The sequence below is a fragment of the Pelodiscus sinensis genome, chromosome 9, assembly GCF_049634645.1.
Source record: "Pelodiscus sinensis isolate JC-2024 chromosome 9, ASM4963464v1, whole genome shotgun sequence".
In the NCBI taxonomy this organism is placed as follows: Eukaryota; Metazoa; Chordata; order Testudines; family Trionychidae; genus Pelodiscus; species Pelodiscus sinensis.
This window is the reverse complement of record NC_134719.1, coordinates 19320560-19337694: the sequence shown is the minus strand read 5'-3', so window position 1 is coordinate 19337694 and position 17135 is coordinate 19320560. Positions and strand designations below refer to the sequence as shown.

The 17135-nt window shown below is 45.2% G+C and overlaps 1 protein-coding gene across 2 annotated transcripts in view; it reads right to left on the bottom strand.

The window, feature by feature from the left end:
• Positions 1 to 17135, bottom strand: part of IL23R (interleukin 23 receptor) — a 57076-nt gene that overhangs the window by 17717 nt on the left and 22224 nt on the right. For both annotated transcript variants that reach the window (XM_014574560.3, XM_075936189.1), the window contains exons 8-11: positions 14445 to 14527; positions 12249 to 12465; positions 11077 to 11274; positions 7105 to 7206 (exon numbers count right to left, since the gene is read on the bottom strand). In XM_014574560.3, the coding sequence (XP_014430046.2) occupies positions 7105 to 7206; positions 11077 to 11274; positions 12249 to 12465; positions 14445 to 14527 (600 nt within the window). The remainder of the gene's footprint in view (positions 1 to 7104; positions 7207 to 11076; positions 11275 to 12248; positions 12466 to 14444; positions 14528 to 17135) is intronic.

Here is a 17135-nt window from a genome sequence, read left to right as displayed (position 1 = left end):
TAATCTAGTCTGACCTATGGCATAACACAAGCTATATACGGTAATTTCACCCAGTAATTCCTGAATCAAGCCCATTAACTGGTTGTTTCAGATGAATTCAGGCTAAAATGTATGAGATATATGGGATTCAAAACTTTCTCATGAATAAACCAGTGGTTGTCCAAATAGTCTCAAACAACAAATAATGGGAGTCCACACAATACAGACTCATTATAAGCAAGGAGAAATGAGTATTCTATTCTATTCTATTCTATTCTATTCTATTCTATTCTATAGTATGGTGGTATGAGAAGCAATATAGGAACAGTATACAATTTGTGATAAGTTGTTCAAACCCCAGGCTGATATGGAAGGGGTTAAGCTGTTGATTTTGGCCCAAGAGGCCCCACACCAATATGCACTTTGATGTAAGATGATCCCATCAGAGATATTGCATTATCAATTCCCCCAAGAGTGTGGATTTTGATGGCCGAGACCACAGTCTTGTATGGTAAACCGGAACATATGACAAGCATGCATGGCTTGCAGGAGGAGATCAAAAGGGAAACAGGCCAGCACATAAGGAGGGTAGTTAGTGCAAGTGAACTGATCTAATCTGAGGCTACGTCTACACGGCAGGCTTCTTGCGCAAGAACTGTTTTTGAGTTCTTGCGCAAGAGCGCATCTACACTGCCATGTGATTTTGTGCAAGAGTGTCCATGGCAGTTTGGACGCTCTCTTGCGCAAGAAAGCTCTGATGGCCATTTTAGCCTGTGGCGGGGCAGACAGGCCCCACACTGAAGGGCAGAGAGTAGCCCAGGCCCAGCTGTCTGAGAAGGCCCTGCCCATCCAGCTCTGCTGGGCATGCTTCCAGCAGAGCCAGAGGGTATGTCTACACTACCCTCCTAGTTCGAACTAGGAGGGTAATGTAGGCATACCGCACTTGCAAATGAAGCCCGGGATTTGAATTTCCCGGGCTTCATTTGCATAAGCGGGGAGCCGCCATTTTTAAAACCCCGCTGGTTCGAACCCCGTGCAGCGCGGCTACATGGGGCTCGAACTAGGTAGTTCGAACTAGGATTCCTATTCCGAACTACCAGTACACCTCGTAGGAATAGGAATCCTAGTTCAAACTACCTAGTTTGAGACCCGTGTAGCCGCGCGGCACGGGGTTCGAACCAGCGGGGTTTTAAAAATGGCGGCGCCCCGCTTATGCAAATGAAGCCCGGGAAATTCAAATCCCGGCTTCATTTGCAAGCGCGGTATGCCTACATTACCCCGCTAGTTCGACCTAGGAGGGTAGTGTAGACATACCCAGACAGGGCCGGATTAAGGGGGGGGCTAGCTAGGCAGCTGCCTGGGGCGCCAACCTATGGAGGGCGCCTGATGGCAGCTATAAGAGGCACTGCGTGCCTGGCCGCACGGCACCCCTTAGAGCTGCCATCAGGCGCCGCGCGCCCGGGGCCGGGGGCCGCATGGTGCCTGATGGCAGCTCTAAGGGGTGCAGCGCGCTGGGTGGGTGGGGTCGCGCATGCACTGTGTACCCGGGGGCAGAGCCGCACATGCATTGCACGCCTGCTGCCCAGGGCACAGGAATGGCTCGAGCCGGCCCTGGCAGCCAGAGTATAAAAGCAGAGAGAGCTCTGCGGGAAGGGAGGCAGCTGGGGAAGGAGTAGGTCAGGCTGCACCCGCCTCCGTGTTTCCATTGCAGCTGATACCAGAGCCGCAGCCTGCAGCCTGGGAGGGAGGAGCGCCTGCAACCCCAGCGCCAGCCCCGGATAAGGACTGGGCCTGGAGACGAGCAGACTACAGGAGTACCAGGGTGTGGTAGGAAGCATCCCAAGGCAGAGGACAGATAGAGCCGCTCGGTGTGTAGCAGCTGAATTCCCCACCAAGCAGGCAGGAGCAACAGTCACCGCCTAAAGGGCCTTGGGCTGGGACCCGGCGGAGAGGGAGGGCCCACGTCCCCCTACCAGCCTTTTCTGTACTCTAGACAAACGGCTTTTTTTGGTGACTAGGCCTCAAGGGCCCAGAAGAAGGTCATAGAGACTGGACAGAGGGGCCGACACGTGGGGACATTATCTGGTGAGGTGGCCCCAATGCTGAGGGGGAAAACACCTCTCTACATAGCCATCGGGATTTCTTGCGCAAGAAACCCCTGTTGCCTGTCCACACTGCCTTCCTGTGCAAGAGCTCTTGCGCAAGAGGGCTTATTCGTTGTGGGGAGAGGAATAACTCTGGCACAAGAAGCCCTCTCTTCTGATGCTTTACTGTAAGTTTACTTGCACAAGAACACGCGTGCAGTATAGATGCTCCGCAAGTTTTTGCGCAAAAACGGCCATTCTTTTGCAAAAAGCCTGCAGTGTAGACGTAGCCTGAGGCTACGTCTACACTGGCACGATTTTCCGAAAATGCTTTTAACGGAAAAGTTTTCCATTAAAAGCATTTTCGGAAAAGCACGTCTAGATTGACATGATGCTTTTCCGCAAAAGCACTTTTTGCGGAAAAGCATCCGTGGCCAATCTAGACGTGGTTTTCCGCAAAAAAGCCCCGATTGCCATTTTCACGATTGGGGCTTTTTTGCGGAAAACCCTACTGTGCTGTTTACACTGGCCCTTTTGCGCAAAAGTCTTTTGGAAAAAGACTTTTGCCCAAACAGGAGCAGCATAGTATTTCCGGAAAATCACTGACGATCTTACATGAGATCGTCAGTGCTTTTGCAGAAATTCAAGCGGCCAGTGTAGACAGCTGGCAAGTTTTTCCAGAAAAGCGGCTGATTTACCAGAAAAACTTGCCAGTCTAGACACAGCCTGAGTGTCTGGAAAACAGCACAACGAAAGGTCTTAGGCTCTGGTTGTAGAGACTTGGCTAAGTCCAGGCTCATTGATGGGGGTAGGAAAAGCGGACAATTGCCCTGGGGTCCAACAATTCAAAAGGCAGCCACAGCAACTAGAGCTCTAGGCCCTTTAAATTGCCATGGGAGCCCCATGTGGTGTGATCCCGGCAGCTTCTAGGAGTGGTGGGGGATGGGATTGTGCGATACTGATCTGAGGGCTGGCTCCCCACTTTGGCTAGGTGCCTGGCAATTCTGTCAGCCACCATGACTAAACCCATAGGAGAAAGTCCTGTAACGCTCAGGAAGTCTGGAACTTCAACTTGCTTATTCAAGTAGTTAACATTTCCTTTTTAAAAATGTCTTGTTTAGCCAAGACTTCAATGAAAAAGGAAAACTGTCAAACTCTGAGACTCTCTCTCCTTTTCTGGACCGTTCTGCCTGTTAGATGAAATATATGTGTCACAATATCACTGCTCCATCATACTATTTCATATAATTGTCCTGGCATTAGTTTCAGTGCAGTCTTTGATCTGACCTGACATTCAGACTGACACTATGGCTTTATAATCAAAGGTGGGAATATGCCTACTTCACAAATGAAGAAAAAAGCATTCACTCGGTTTTGCCCAAGTGTGATTCACAGCTAAATTACCTATATTCCCAATGAACTTGGAATAGTTTTTACATGTGCGGGCTTCCTAAATCATCTGTTAACAGAGACAAACCGACTTAGCTAAGTGCTTTGGAGTCATTGCAAAAAAATTCTTGAATAACTGGGATTTTGGGTGACTGGAATAAATGATATATCTACATCACATGGATCATTTCCCTCAGTCATGTATATACATAATAGTCACCAATGCTTTTGTCACCTCAAAGTTGGATTAAAAGATTCAATAGCTGCAACAAATGCAGAATTCAGCAGCCCCGTGATTAAGTTGCATTTCTCCTGTCCAGCACATATTTGATCTCACCTATGTGGTTTAAAATAGCAATATAAATACTGCTATGTTCTAGCTCAGTCGGAAGATATGGGCTTGATGCAAGAATTATCACGTGATATCCCTTAGCCTGTGTAGTTCAGGAGGTCATACTATATACTTAATGGTCCTTTCTGGTCTTAAATCCTAAGACGGTATTAACTCAACTGTACTGATAACACTTTATCGTCAGATCCTGTAGTGCAGGGGTAGGACATTGTTTTTGAGTCGGGGGCCACTGACCCACAGAAAACTCAGTCAGAGGCCGCACAAAAGTGCAAAACAAAACAAAACAAAACAAACCCACAGAACAAACCAAATGCTCACAAATGTGGCCCCTGACACTCCCCACATTCTCCTTTCACAAGGGAGCCTGGGGGGGCCAGCCTAGTAGATTTTGTGTGTATCAGTCCTGCAGTGGTGCAATGGGGGAGCTGGAGCACAAGCTCTCCAATGCTTGCGGGGGGGAAGGAGGGGACTGAGCCTCTAGGGCCAGATCCAGGCAAGCCAAGGGCCACATCCGGCCCCTGGACCTGAGGTTCCTCACCCCTGCTGTAGTGCCTTCAGCAACGCAGCAAACATTACCCTAAGTCATATCTTGTTGAGAGTTCAAGATATAGTGTCTTTCTTATGCTATCTGGGGTTTTTCTCCCACAAGGAGTAAATGAAATACAGTAAACTTCCGATAATCCGGCACCTTTAGGACCCAGGGGGTGCCGGATTATCAGATTTGCCGACTATCAGAAGGGAGGGCTATGAAGGGTCTGGGGTGGGTGGGGAGGGATGCCACCCCTCATAGCCCCCCCCTTCCGATAGTCCGGCTCTGCCCCAGGCGTCCCTGATTCAGACGCTGCTGGTCAGTTTCAGTAGCGGCTGAATCGGGGACTCCCGCAGCAGAGCAGCTGGAGTGCTGCCGGGTTGGTCTGGTAGCGCCGACCCAAGGCACGGCGAGACCAACCCGGCAGCACCCCAGCTGCTCTTGGGGACGCCTGGGACAGAGCAGCTGGGGTGCTGCCGGGTTGGTCCCCCAGCACCGCTCCTCGGCGCTACTGGACCAACCTGGCAGCACCCCAGCTGCTCTTCCCCAGGCGTCCCCAAGTCAGCCGCTGCTGATACTGATCAGCGGCTGACTCCAGGAAGCTCAAGGCAGAGCTGCTCTGCCCTGGGCTTCCTGGAATCAGCCGCTGGTCAGTTTCAGCAGCGGCTGAATCGGGGACAACTGGGGCTGAATCAGGGACAGCTGGGGCGCTGCCGGGTTGGGTTCCCAGCCCCGAGGGGCAGCACTACAGGACCTACCTGGCAGCGCCCCAGCTGCTCTGCCCTAGGTGTTCCGGATTCAGCCGCTGGTCAGTTTTAGCAGCGGCTGAATCAGGGAACCTGGGGGCAGATCAGCTCCAATGGTCCGGCTGCCCGGACCACTTCCGGGTTCCTGATGGTGCCGGACCATCAGCAGTACCGGACCATCAGATGCCGGACCATCGGAGTTTTACTGTACAAGGATTTATCCATAGCTTGGTTAGTTTCTTTGGGAATCCTATCTGCTGATAAATAGTAACTAGTAAAGCTATTGATTAATCGCAGTTAACTCACAGGGTTAACTCAAAAACAAATCACAGTTTTAAAATAATCATGATTAATTGTATTTTTAATCACACTGTTAAACACCCATTCAAAGGTATTAAATATTTTGGTTGTTTTTCTACCTTTTCATGTTTTGTATTCCATGTTGAAATGGAAAACAAAGTGTTTATTATTTATTACAAACGTTCACACTGTACAAATGGTAAATGAAAAATATATATTTTTCCATTTACCTTATACAAGTACTGTAGTGCAATCTCTTTATTCTGAAAGGGTAACTTACAACTGTAGATTTTTTTTTGTTACATAACTGCACTCAAAAGCAAACATTGAAAACTTCAGAGCTTACAAGTCTACTTCTTGTTCAGCCAATCACTAAGACAAACAAGTTTGTTTACATTCACAGGAGATAACACTGCCTCTTCTTATTTATAATGTCATGAGAAAGTGAAAACAGGCATTTGCATGGCACTTTTGTAGATGGCATTGCAAGGTATTTACATGCCAGATATGCTAAACAATCAAATGCCCCTTCATGATTTGTCCACCATTCCAGAGGCCATATTTCCATGCTGATGACACTCAAAAAAAAAAAAAAAAAAAAAAAGGCTTGTCCAAACCGGACTTTTCAGCTGGGAATGGCTGCACAGAACATCTCAATTAACATTGGGCCTCTAGTTCTCCAGCAGAACAGAGGCCAAAACAATCTGACAGGCTACTCAATTATCCTACAAGGAAGGCAGGGACATTCAGGTTACATCTACACCGCACAGTTATTTTGGAATACGCTATTCCAGAATAGTTATTCCGAAATAGCTTATTTTGAAATAGCACTTCTCGAAATAAGCAGGGAAGCCTCAAAATTAGTCGGAGGCAGGTTTCCCTAATGTAGACGTGCTTTATCGATTTAGAGCCTCAGGAGGAATAACTTAGAATGGCCCTGGTGAAGGGCTATTTCTAAATAGCAGAAGTGGAGAATCTACACATGCCTTATTTCAAAATAGCTGTTTTTGGGATAGGTATTATCCTTCATAGAATGAGGTTTACAGAAGTCCCAATAGCCATCTGTTATTTTGAAATCATTTCAAAATAACAGAATTGTTGTGTAGACGCTTGCATAGTTATTTCGAAATAACGGCTGTTATTCCGAAATAACTTTGTTGTGTAGACGCACCCTCAGAATGTTGGAGATTATGCAAAGCTTGCTCTCATTTCCCTATATTTTTTCTATATTTTAGACCACCATTTTAGGGTCCTGTTTGGGACCTGTACAGCTGTTTCTCCACAGGGGGTTAGTAAGGGTCACAGCTTTGCCATTTTCTCCCTGTAAAAAATGATGCTATTTCTCCCCATTGCACAAGTTTTAATCGACACGTGTGGAAATTGGCAGTTGATTCCCTTGAGCATCAGCCTTAATTATATTGTGTCCCATGATCTGCAAACTACATTATACTCATACAAAGCCAAAGTGCAACTGTTTCAGCAAGGTCCATGCTATTGGTATTCTAGTGTCCAAATTAAAACCCCTTCTTTTAAACTCCTTCTAAACTTCTACTTTTCTGTATCATTCAAGGAAGACTGGAGAAAATTGATGGGGTTTAGCCATCGTTTATAAAATTAAGTAACTCTACTAAATTGCCAAATCACAGAAAGATCTGGGAGAGGGGGATGTTTTCCATAAAGCTGAATATTGAAATGTTACTTCCATCCCAGCATGAGTACACTTACCTAAATCCCCCAGAGAGAACTGGCCAGAACATGGCTTGCTTATTCCATCTTGATACACTGCATATACTGAAATGTTAATGAGAGTTTCTGCTTTGATGTCTCCTGAAAAAAATAGTGTTTTAATTAAAATTTCTATTCAAATTAAAGTTAAAATGGCAGAAAATTCTACCTGGCTATTTAAATAAAATGAGAAAAGAAATTATATGGGAACAGGTGGGAGCTAGGAATGATTGAATTCCATTCCCATCACTCACACTCGCTGTACAGCTTGCACAAGTTGCTTGTGCAAACAACTGGTCAAATTTTTTGGTGTGTGTGTGGAAAATTTCAGTTTTTTGCAGTGGAAATTCAACTGCTGAATGATAAATTGCAAGCTCTGCTTTTTGGAGAGGGGAAGCAGTGCATCATGGGACTCATTGGCACTATGTATCATAGAAAGATGTAGTCTGACAGTGAAGCTTAGCCCAAAGAGGACAGTGGGAACACAAAGCAACTGAACAACACTTCCCATGAGGCTCTGCAGCATGGCCAAACCAAAATATTTTGAGATTTTGGCTAAAATATTTTCATTTTGGGGGATTTTTACATTAATTTATGTATTTATATATTTATTTTTTATTAAAAAAAAGTTCTTGGAAATCTCTCTTCTTCCCCATCTCTAAGGGAAAAGTACCTATTAATACTACAGTGAAGATTAAATAATGTCTTTAAAGTGCTTTGAAGACGAAAAGCCCTATGGATACCGTGACACCACCATGAGTGGTGGCTTTCAAAAAATGCCTAGAAAAAAAAGTGTATTATTAAAAACTTCAGAAGGAAATTGCAGTTTAATACAGATTGAATAGTTAACTTATGTATGACGAATATGCTCTGATGCATAAAATTGGAGATTGTGTTGTGAGAGAATTTGAGTATCAAACTTTTCACCAATAATAAAAACTATAGATCTATAACTGCAGAATTAGAATTGCTACAGAATTTTTATGCGTATGTGCCTTATAGCACATTTTAAAATCTCTGTGGTGATATATATTTTATTAGATGGTGGAATTAATTCACTGTGTTTCAGTTACAGGGAAGCTGGGTCTTCTGCACTGTGCATTCCACTTCAAAGCCTCTACTCACTAAGGCTACGTGTACACTGCGCAGTCTTGCACAAGAACATATGCAAATGAGGCACAGCGATGAATATCACCATGCCTCATTTGCATATGTTCTTGCTCAAGACTGGACAGTGTAGATGTAGCCTAAGGGTTTATGAAAGGGAATTATTTTAATATTCATTTATGATGTAAAACGAAATCCAATGACTACGAAGGATATACAGGCAGTCCCCGGGTTACGTACAAGATAGGGACTATAGGTTTGTTCTTAAGCTGAATTTGTATGTAAGTCGGAACTGGCTCCAGATTCAGCCGCTGCTGCTGAAACTGACCAGGGGCTGACTACAGGAAGCTGGAGGCAGAATTGCTCTGCCCCCAGCTTCCTGGAATCAGCCACTGATCAGTTTCAACAGCGGCTGAATCTCGAGCCTGGGACAGAACAAAGCCTCAGAGGCGTGGGACCCCTCCGCCTCTCCGGCTTTGCTCCAGGTGTCCCTGGTGTGCTGGAGATGGTCCCCAGCAGACCAGGGGCACCCGGAGCAGCTTTTCTCGCCCCGGAGGTCGAGGTGGCGGGACCGCTGTTCTCTGGGCAGTCCCGCTGCCTGCGAGCTCCGGGGCGAGAAAGCCCCGTTCGTAAGTGCGGATCCGACATAAGTCGGATCCGCGTAACTCGGGGACTGCCTGTATTCATTTGTTGTTATAAGTTGTATTTATTGTGATGAATGCAGCTGCCAGTTTCCACTTGAAGCAGGTTTCTCACATTTTCCTCATAATGTACCAGTACAGAATGAAATGCCAATGTGATCACGTGGAAATGTGGGGATCAGGAACACTGCATTCACTATAATTGAGGGACAAGGGGGGTGAAGTAATTTATTTTCTTGGACCGATAGAAGTTGCCAAACTAATCTGATAGCTTTCTTTGATAAGATAACGAGCCTTGTGGATAAGGGAGAAGCGGTGGATGTCATATACCTAGACTTTAGTAAGGCATTTGATACGGTCTCGCATGATATTCTTATTGATAAACTAGGCAAATATAACTTAGATAGGGCCACGATAAGGTGGGTGCATAATTGGCTGGATAACCGTAGTCAGAGAGTTGTTGTTAACGGTTCTAAATCCTGCTGGAAAGGGATAACAAGTGGAGTTCCTCAAGGGTCTGTTTTGGGACCCGTACTATTCAATATCTTCATCAATGATGTAGATATTGGGATAGAGAGTACTCTTATTAAGTTTGCAGATGATACCAAACTGGGTGGGGTTGCGACTTCTTTGGAGGATAGGGACATAATTCAAAATGACCTTAGCAAGTTAGAGAAATGGTCAGAGGTAAACAGGATGAGGTTTAATAAAGAGAAATGCAAAGTGCTCCACTTAGGAAGGAACAATCAGTTCCATACATACAAGATGGGAAGCGACTGTCTAGGAAGGAGCATGGCGGAAAGGGATCTAGGGGTCATAGTGGACCACAAGTTGAATATGAGTCAACAGTGTGATGCTGTTGCAAAAAAAGCAAATATGATTCTAGGTTGTATCAACAGGTGTGTTGTAAGCAAAACTCGTGAAGTCATTCTGCCGCTCTACTCTGCACTAGTTAGGCCTCAGCTGGAGTACTGTGTCCAGTTCTGGGCGCCACATTTCAAGAAAGATGTGGAGAAATTGGAAAGGGTACAGAGAAGAGCGACAAGAATGATTAAAGGTCTAGAGAACATGACCTATGAAGCCAGGCTTCATGAACTGGGCTTGTTTAGTTTGGAAAAAAGAAGATTAAGGGGGGACATGATAGCGGTTTTCAAATATCTAAAAGGGTGTCACAAGGAGGAAGGCAAAAATTTGTTCCTCTTGGTTTCTGAGGACAGGACAAGGAGTAATGGGCTTAAAGTGCAGCAGGGGAGGTTTAGATTGGACATTAGGAAAAAATTCCTAACTGTCAGGGTGGTCAAATATTGGAATAAATTGCCAAGGGAGGTGGTGGAATCTCCCTCTCTGGAGATATTTAAGAACAGGTTAGATAGACATCTGTCAGGGATGGTGTAGGTGGAGCTTGGTCCTGCCTTGAGGGCGGGGGGCTGGACTCGATGACCTCTCGAGGTCCCTTCCAGTCCTATTATTCTATGATTCTATGATTCTATGATGATGGTGAAAGAGACAAGCTTTTGAGCTACATAGAGCTCTTCTTCTTCTGAAGTTTCTCCAATAGAAGATGGTCCCACTAAGGACATTACTTCTCCTACCTTGTCTTTTTCTCATATCCTGGGATCAAAATGGCTACCAAAACACTGTATTCAGCATAAAGGGACACATGTCACAATCCTTATTTTGCTGGAAGCTTGACCTCTGTGGGAATTTTGCCTGAATAAAGCCTGCAGGTTGTGTCCCCTACAATTGGAGGGGGGATCAGCAACAAGAAACAGAGAAGACTATTGCTGCCTCACATATTACTGCCTCTTCTATTCTTTTGCTCTCTATAAAGACATATGAATTGGTACCAATCTTCCCTGCTCACGTATGACTTCACTACTCCCCACAATTTAGCCAAGTTTCATACCTATCTTCTCCCTCTTTGTGACTCAGTCCACTCTTCCACAGTGCAGCCTACATTTAGAACAGCCTCCTGCGTAATCTCCATGTTTCCAGTCCTAAGCCTCTTTCAGATCATGTAACTCTTAATTCCTGCCTATCTGCTACAAATGTTCACCTGCTCTCTTTTCTCCTATTTGTAATGTTAAAAGTACCAAGGGGATAGGGCTCAAATTAAATTCACACTCTTTGTTTTCTTTTGTTGTATTTTGAGCTACAGGGCTTTGTTTACACCTATAGCACTATACAGAAAGTAAATAGCAAGAAGACTGTTACCATATCTTACCCTGTATATATGTAAGTATCTCCTTGCTGGGGACTTTCTTCCATAAAATATTGTGTTGCGGATTATGCTGAGCTGCAGAAATCCATTCCACTATGAACCACAGAACTAATCTGCCAGTGTTTTTAGGCAGCTCCCATTTGACAAAGATTCCTCTCTGGTCATCATGTCTAATCTGCATGTTGGTGGGGGACTCAAAATCTAAAAAACAGAGGTAAGAGAAGTGATATGATTAAGGTGGGCTGGAACTTCTAGTCATAGGAAAACATTAAATGGCCCATTCTGTAAAGCGAAACCATTCTGTACAGCGAAACTGCCTGTGCTCTGACATAGTTTAAGAACGGATCTTTAAGTGTGTGTGTGTGTGTGTGTGTGTGTGAGAGAGAGAGAGAGAGAGAGAGAGAGATTTTACTGACATTGACATATTTTACAGATATTTCACATATTAAAGGCCCATTGTAACACCTGTTCTCTCTCAAAATCTGTACCTGTTGGTGCTTACAAGAAACAACCTTTGATTCTTCTAACAGAGATTCAAGAATAATCTGATTTTCCACTTTTTTTACCTATTACGCTTTCTATTTAGTAATTTTCACTACATTCCTTTCACTTACAGTTTCTGTGGGACTTTCCCCAGTTGCTGAGTGCAACTACGTTTTAGAAAACAGGAAAATGTGGTTGTGGAAAACCACAATCATTGGTCTGGGGAATCTGAGGCAGACTTAGACTCTGCAACTACTTCTATTTCCCTATTATTGTCGTTGTTTTACATGATGAGACATAAAGGTGAAACTGTCCATTTATTGGAAATGAAAGTAGTTATTTCCACAAAGGTCCTTTGTATATGGGGAAAATGCCCACATTCTGAGACAGTTTTCAAGACCTGATTTAAGCAGCATGGCTATGTCAGTTGGTGCTAGCCAATGCAGACAGGCCAAAACTTATTTTTAAACTTATTGTTGAAAATTATCACAGAAGAGCCTTTGAAATATATAGCTGCTTATTGTTTCCAGGGCGCACAGCCTGGCATCTTCTGGAGAGCACTAAAAAGAAGTGGGTGGGAGCAGAATTTCCAGAGGGTTTTTTCTATTTTAAAGTAATATAGAGATGATCCCTTCCCCAGTTTTGACACAACCAGATTTCAGTTAAGCCTAATGATGTGTGCGTAAGCTTACCATTAAAATTACTGTACTCTTGGGTCACTGTTATACTGGCTGGCATGGAACTCCCCTTTGAATTATATGCAGTCACATAGAGGGTACGCATGGCTGGGGAAATCAGAACTTTGCACTGGGTATCTGATGTGTTACATAAGTTAACCACCTCTCCCCGGCTTTCTTGGAACACAGTGTATCCCAGAATTCTTCCTCGGGCATCTTTTGGAGCAAGAGGCTGAAAAAGATGGAAAAATAAATGCCCTTATTGAACAGTAAGTTATTTGCTTCCGCTGGGGATTATGTTCCTAGTTTCACACCATCCCCAAGGACAATGCTTCGCATGACATTGTAACTGTGAACCAAGAGTATTGTTAATTGATCTGAAGGATCTGAAAGGACTGGAGTGAGACTCATCAGCTTAGTTTGCTGAATACTCTGGACCATTTTTCCTATAGAATAGACCCAAACAAACATTGCCTCACCTTTATACAGCCATGCCATTGTTTTTGTGCTCTTTCTTCCTTTGAACAAAGTGGCTGGTTATTGCTTGTACAAGGAAAACATCAATTTTCATTTATCTGTGAGCTCCCATATAACCAGGATGGGAAATGCTCCTAGATGACCATTAATTCGGCTCCGCATTGGAGCTAAAACACTAAAATCTCCACCCTCCCCTTCCCCTTAGCTGTGCAGAGAGGACAATCTCACCCACTTATAGGGCATCAGAATCTAGAGGTGTGTCCCCCACCCCTCCCCACCACCTCCGTGTGTGCTTGGGAGAAAGAAGCAAAGACTAGCCAGCCAGAGGGACAGAAGCAGCTAAAGCAGGGACCTTTGTCTTTTCTGGAGAACTTTCTACAGTTTCAACAGGACTTTCTCTGCCTAGCGGTGCTTGCCTGTTTGCTCCAACCACTTTCTCCTCTTTCCCTCAGTCATAGGGTATGTCTGCACTGCACTTAGGTGCCCAGTGCTGGCCTGTGCTAGCTGACTTGGGCTGATGGGACTCGGCCCGCAGGTCTGTTTCACTGCAGCGTCAGCTTCTGGTGCTTGGGATAGGCTCTGGGTTCTAGGTCCCCTGAAGGTTTGCACTGCAGTGAAACCGCCCAGAACTTCCTGGCAGCGTAGACACACTTACCAATAGTCTCTTCATCCCAGCTTCACTCCTCTTACCTTCGTCTCCCTCTCACTGTCCCCTTTCCATAAGTGTCCCCAGCAGGGTCGCTGACAGCCTCTGTGGGCCCCTGGGCAAAGTGGGGGGGCTGGCTCTGTGTTCACCGAAGGGGGGGAACTGGGACAGCCACCCAGAGCACCGCCCTTCCCTCATAGCCCATTGACTGCCCCGAGTGTGTGGCATAGTACTCCGGTGGTAATTTAAAGGGCCTGAGGCTCTGGCCACTGCTGCTGCCACATAGCAATGGTGGTAACTGGGAGTCCTAGGCCCTTTTGAATTGCTGGGCCCCAGGATGACTGCTCCCTTTGCCCCCTCCCCTCTCATCAGTGGGCCTGGTCCCTCTGCCTTCTACTTAGCTGATTTCCCCCGCAAAGAACCCCCCCTCCAGAAAAGTGGTGTCATGGCCACTAACATGCTGTTGCTGCCCTCACGCTATTCCTGCTGCAGATGTATTCTGCCCCTACCCTACCCTGTATCTGTTTTGTCTATTTAGACTGTAAACTCTTTAGGGTACATCCAAACTACACTTTATTTTCGAAAGAGGATATGCAAATTCTGCGGGAATTTGCATATCTTCTTCCAATCTCACTTTCGAAAACAGGTCTTTCCAAAGTGAAAGTAGTCTGGACACGTTTCTTTCAGAATCCCCCCCTTTTTCAAAAAACCGCTTTTCCTTAAAAAATGAGATTTATGCACTCTTTCTAAAGTTTTTTTTTTTTTTTTTTTTCAAAAAAAAGTGTCCAGACTACTTTCACTTTGGAAAGACCCACTTTCGAAAGTGAGATTGGAAGAAGATATGCAAATTCCCATGGAATTTGCATATCCTCTTTTGAAAATAAAGCATAGTCTCGACATAGCCTTTGCGAAAGGGACTTTTTTTTCCTGTATTTGTACAACACCTAGTGAAACAGAGTCCAGGCCCATGACTGGCCCTTCTAGCTGTTACAGTAATATAGATAATAATAATTAATAATATAACACAATAAATAATTAATAAATGATATTTTAGCATCTCTCAGGGCTTGAAAAAGAAAATGCATTACCTTTATCAAGACGGTCACTTCTCGGCTACCATCTGTGTGTGCTGGACCCAGAACCCTCCACACATCAAGGATTTTAGAAGGTGCTGCGTTCAAAGGAAATACAGTAACTGAACAGATGAATTCTGGTATTAATATTTTAATTAACAAGGTGATAGCCATGATTTGCCACGTGACTTACTAAACTTGGCTCAGTATTAAAACCAAAGAATGGCATAAGCAACTATTTTCAAACCACTCCTTTGGGGGGATTCTGAGATGCAGGCTCTGGAAGATACGTTTCTAATAATAATTAAGAACTGAGCTGCTGTTAGTTTAGCTCCTTAAGACAGCAGGGAAGGAGCTGATGATGCCTGGTCTCAGACACCGGCTGGCACATAGCTCTGCCACTACATCAGTGGAAACAACCCAACTCAGTAGAGTTATGTATTATTACTGTGTAGTATTTTGTGCACTATGCTATTAGTTTCTTAATCCCTCCATGAAATGAGCCTTTGAGGAATCATCACACCTTTCTTTTATCATGAGCTGGCAGTTACGTTCAACCAAGTCAGGCTTGCCTTGGTTCAGTCTGGACTAGGATGTCGGTCTGGGTTTTCTCAATAGAAGGCATTCTAACATCAAGTGCTCCTTCCCAGAGCAAACTCACCACAGCATGTCTTTCATTTGGGCACCATGCAAGCCCTATTTATAACTGTGACTCGCTGGGGTCCACTGCCTTGTTTGCATGGCTTTGTGTATCTTCTGTCTGTCTTCCCCATCTCCTCTGTGGGAATGGGAAATTGTCCTTTTCTATTAGTTGGTAGTTGCCTTGAGAATCCCAGGGCTTCCCTCTGAACTATATGTAGTGAACTATTCCCAAACATCTGATTTGATTGACTTTTCAACTGAAGTTTTGTGGTTTGGTTTTATTGATTGACACTTATGCATGTTTTGGGATGGCCCTCCTACCAATGAATTGTTCATAGATTTATGGAGTTTAAGGCCAGAAGGGACTGTTAGATCTGTATCACAAGACATATTTCACCTGTTTACCATTGCATTGAAATGACTCACCCAATAACTTGTTTTTGGCTAACTCATATCTTTCAAAACAATAAATAGTCTGGTAGCACTTTAAAGACTAACAAAACATGTAGATGGTATCATGAGCTTTCGTGGGCACAGCCCACTTCTTCAGATGATCAGCTGAAGAAGTGGGCTGTCCCCACGAAAGCTCATGATACCATGCTTTGTTAGTCTTTAAAGTGCTACCAGACTATTTGTTGTTTTTAAAGTTTATCCTGTATATACTAACTCGGCTACCCCCTGAAGCTTCATATATTTTGAGAAAGGCACCCAGTCTTGAAGATGCCAACAGATGGGGAATTCCCTTGATAGTTTGTTCTAGCAATTAATTACCGTCATTGTTAAAAACCTGTGCCTAATTTCTAATTTGAATTTGTCTGACAGTCTTAGGGTTTGTAATGGGGTATACCAAACCCACACTGGCCAGAGGGGTGGAGGACTGGCTTATTGGGTGGAGCAGGCCCCTCCTCCACGGCCCTTCTGGGCATGCTCGCCCTGCAGCACTAGTATAAAAGCCAGAGAAGCTGGTCAGTTGGGTCTGACCACCGGCAGGGAAGGAGCTCCTGCCCTAACCGAGGAGCAGCAGCCAGGGAAGCAGCAGCAGCCACAGCAGCAGCTGCCGCCTGCGGAGCAGCAGCCAGACAGCAAACCACGTCCTACACAGCTGGACAGGGGTAGGAAGCAGCCCAGGGCATGGAGCCAAGAGGCAGCCCGGTGAGCTAAGCACGTTTTGGAGTAATTCCCCACTGAGCCGGTGGTTGGGAATGTGCCCACCACCAACAGGGACCTGGGTTGGGGCCCAGTGAAGAGGGGAGCATTGACTGTGAGAAACTAGGCCTCTGGGCCTGTCTGTGAGGGTATGTCTACACTACCCTCCTAGTTCGAACTAGGAGGGTAATGTAGGCATACCGCACTTGCAAATGAAGCCCGGGAAATTCAAATCCCGGGCTTCATTTGCAAGTGCGGTATGCCTACATTACCCTCCTAGTTCGAACTAGGAGGGTAGTGTAGACATACCCTGAGTGACTAGGTTGCTGGGCCTGACCTGGAGTGACAAAGCTGCCAAGGTCTACTGATGAGGTATCAGTTTGCGGGGTGTCACCTCCTTGGAATAGCTACAGGGCAGGAGGCCCCATCACAGGGATGTTCAAATTAGATTAATCAACTAATCAAATAGTCAATAAGGGGCTCTTGTGCATTTCAAAGATTGAAACACCGCATGGAGCCTGCCCCCAGCCTCTATGCAGCACTTCCGCTTTGAAATGTACAAGAGCCCCATCAGGGACTCTTGTACATTTCAAAGGTGGAACACCGCTGCTGCACCCCTACCCCCTCCTACAGAGCTGGAGCTGGAGCTGGGGGGAACTGGCTTTTAAGCAGGCTCCCCTCAGCACCCCTCTTCTTCCTCCACCTTGCTGCCTCTTTCTGATAGAGGCAGCAAGGGGTGTGGAGTGACTAGTCAACTATTGTGTTGACTATCTGATAATCTTTTGTTTATCGGATAGTCACTAGTCGATTAGTTGTTTACATCCCTATTCTGACTTCAACTTCCCACCTTTGGTTCTTGTTTTGCTTTTCTCCTTTAAATGAAAGAGCTTGTTCGTACTAGGTATATATTCTGCTAAT